The following is a 3375-nucleotide window of genomic DNA, read 5'->3' on the forward strand; positions in this document are numbered from 1 at the left end:
AAAAAAAAAGGTGCTATCTATGCACAGAAAATGGCCTTGGAAACCTTATGTAGGCCAAAAAAATCTGTTAATTACTGGGATATACAGACTTGGAATCCAAACCCAAATATAGTTGTATAGAAAATTGCTGAATAATTAGCATACAAAGAATTACCTTCTTATCCAGGGATATAGAAGGAAATTTCAGAAAAGGAGTGTGCAGTCATGCTTGCACATGGTGCTGCTGACTCCACATGCACTTCCAGATTACAAGACCATATATATAACATAATGCACACAGGATTCAAGGGAAGAAATTTTGTACCTCTTCTTCGTTTGTCCCCTCCTGTGGGCTAAAATAGACACCAATTGCTTCAATAAATTCTCTACCATTGGCAAAGAAGCCAACGATGACAGCATCTCTCTGACGTGGACTTTGGAAGCGAGTCCCCCCTCCTTGTCCATATGGTCCATAGCTACTGGCATTGGTGACAAATAAAAGTGACGATACAACATCTGAATGGTCAGGACTCGGACCAACTGTTCCAGAAATTTCCATCAGAAATTCTGAATCCCCGAGAAGAATCTACAAGTGAAGAAATTTGGTTATCACACTAGCTATTTGTACATGTTCTCGGAAAAAAAGCTATTTGTACATGGTAATATAGTTAATATGGATTGACACAGGCGATAGAAACGGCGCATATTTATGCTGCCTATTTCAGAGGCAAACATTCTCCACTAGAGTTGTTTTTTTTCTATTCCCTCCGTTCACAAATATAAGATGTCCTAATTTTTTTGTGAATCGGATGACTATAGACACGTTTTGTGTGTTTGTTCACTCATTTCAGTCAGTATGTAGTCCATATTGAAATATCCAAAACATATTATATTTGTTACAGAGGGAGTGTTTTGTAAGCTGATACGTTCGATCTTGATGCATGTCATCTTAACTTGTTCACTAAAATTATGGTTCTATGCATCCGAGGATGGAGTGCTTGATAGGTTTTGCCTTCCTTTCCAAGAAAAAGATAATTGATGCAGTACCCAAATTAACTATTAGTCGCATGATTTAACTCCAGCCAGAGAATCACCAAGTGATGTTAAAGGGATTGACACACTCTCAGAAGGTGTGAAAGTTCACTAAATGGAAAGCATATTTTTTCAAGGAATGACATCTTTTCATATGACATCGCCTACATGTTGTGAATATTACATGAATATGCTCAAGCATACATGCCATTAGTAAGCATTAAATCATCCATTAAACCCAACAACAAAGCATTGTTTTGTAACAAGTTATTACTAGGACCGATACTCTCACCTGATGAGAACTACCGTCATGAGACTCAACCGTCCGTCCCCATGGCCCGGCAATGTGCACTTGTCCATTGCAATCACTATATGTGAACGAAAGCGAATTGACTACCTCGCCACTGTGAACCACCACACTTACAAGACGCTGGGGTAACACTGCCACGTCATTGCACAACCCAGAACTGCCACCCCATGGGCCAACTTTCATAATCGAAACCTGTTGAGTACAACAGATTAACAAATGTCAAAGTAATGATAAATTTTAAAACAATCTGTACCGAACTTCTTCTTTAATATATGGTACTCCCTCCGCCCCATAATAAAGAAAATCAAGATATGTTAGCTTGAAAAATATTCTTATATTATGAGACGGAGAGAGTACATGGTAAGTGTATTACAAAAATCTATTTAAAAGTAATTAAATAAACAGAATTCACTACAAGTAAGTTGGTACCGCTTCTCTTGTTGGTTGCCTCTCAGAATTCACATAGAGACCAATTGCGTCTAGCGCCTTCCCAACATGAGCAAAGAAGCCAACAATACTGCCTTTGCCCAATAGTGGACTATGGAAAGGAATTCCTCCTCCAGCTCCAAAAGGTCCATATGAACCAACATTGGTGATAAATTTAATCGACGTTACCACATTGGCAGAATATTGGGTAGAGAAACCAATGGTTCCAGAAATTTCAGCCAAAAACTCGAAGGAACTTAGCTGAATCTATAAGAGAAGACAAATGATTACCAGCCTAGCCATAGTCCATAGATACAAAGAGATCGCGATAGACACACATTTCGTCTTTTCTTGAAAACAAATCTCGAGTAACATCTACACTCACCGTATCAAACCTCCCATAAGAAAAGCTTTCGCATATTCCCCATGGGCCTGCATGGTGCTGCTTTCCATGGCCATCACTGTAGGAAAATGCAAGGGAATATACAACCTTTCCACTGCGGATTGTGACACTGTTTAGGCATAGGGGTGCCTCCTTGATGTCCTTAAGATAACCGCTATGCCCTCCCCACGGCCCAATCTTCATCATTAGTGCCTATGATGAGCAAATAAATGAATCATAAAATTAGGAGTAATAAACATTAACTGATAAATAACATGAATTAATTAGCTCTATACGCACAGTTAAAATAAGTACATTCCAATTTTGACTGGTACCATGTATTTTATGAAATCTTTCATCATCAATAAATATGTTAAGCTCATTATACTACCTCTGTTTTGCATATTAGAAAGAATTGTGCATATCAAGGAAGAGTTAGGACTTACGAGAGGTTATATAGACTTATGTATTCGATCAAGGAGTGGCTAGTCATAAACGCTACTGCATATAATGGCTGACACGCCTTGATTTTTGAGCACGTGATATACTCTAAAATACCGAAACGAAAAACTAGTAGTACAGAATGTATTTGAAATTGAGGTAGTATGTTGTTTATTAATTCTTGCTGAAACACAATTATGGCAGCAAAGTAAATTTGGACACGAGATAGTGGTCAAATTTTAATTCTCGGAGAGCTCACCTTATCCAGATCCATTACATCACCTTGTAACTTGGGGTTAGCACATGCTACGCCATCGTTCTCCTGCAAATTAAGTCCAACCATCATCCATCAGTATCAGAATTTATACTTGGTTTACATAAAATCCAATTGTATAAAATTGTTATAAAATGTAAACTATATATGAATAAAACATGGCATGAATTCAAAGGTGTGCTCAAGAAAAAGAGTAAAATATCAATTACAAATTTATGGTTACACCGTTCTGGCTGTCATGAGTTGAACTACATGGGCAAATCCAAATTAGAACTCCAATTTTACAAAATTCACAGTTCTTTGGATCAATTCTTTTTTCGATTCTATTGATTGTGCTTTAAATCGAAATCCACAATTGTAGATCGCCCATGAGAGAGGGCTTTACTATATTTTGCCCATGTACTTCAACACCACTATCGACCATCATCACCACACAACCCTATAGCCTTTTAGGGTCTGGTAGGTGTAGTTTAGGGGTTCTCTTTACACTGACGATTAAAAAAATTCAGCCCCTTGGTCAGAAATCTTGTG

At 37.8% G+C, this 3375-nt stretch overlaps 1 protein-coding gene across 1 annotated transcript; it reads right to left on the reverse strand.

The window, feature by feature from the left end:
* Positions 1–2888, reverse strand: LOC123172447 (mannose/glucose-specific lectin). The gene is made up of 5 exons (XM_044589413.1): positions 2830–2888; positions 2133–2342; positions 1751–2014; positions 1304–1513; positions 1–565 (listed from the first exon to the last, which is right to left on the reverse strand). The coding sequence occupies exons 1-5, from the start codon at positions 2842–2844 to the stop codon at positions 284–286; spliced, it is 981 nt and encodes a 326-aa protein (XP_044445348.1). The 5' UTR covers positions 2845–2888; the 3' UTR covers positions 1–283.
* Between the last annotated feature and the right edge of the window lie 487 nt (positions 2889–3375).

The sequence above is a fragment of the Triticum aestivum genome, unplaced genomic scaffold (assembly GCF_018294505.1).
Source record: "Triticum aestivum cultivar Chinese Spring unplaced genomic scaffold, IWGSC CS RefSeq v2.1 scaffold40355, whole genome shotgun sequence".
Lineage (NCBI taxonomy): Eukaryota > Viridiplantae > Streptophyta > Magnoliopsida > Poales > Poaceae > Triticum > Triticum aestivum.

Excerpts from the sequence above, each read along its gene's own strand:
- LOC123172447 (XM_044589413.1), bottom strand. Across the intron at positions 2,015-2,132 it reads CTTATGGGAGGTTTGATACG|ATTCAGCTAAGTTCCTTCGA; the intron begins GTGAGTGTAGAT and ends CTTCTCTTATAG. Across the intron at positions 566-1,303 it reads ATGACGGTAGTTCTCATCAG|ATTCTTCTCGGGGATTCAGA; the intron begins GTGAGAGTATCG and ends CTTCACTTGTAG.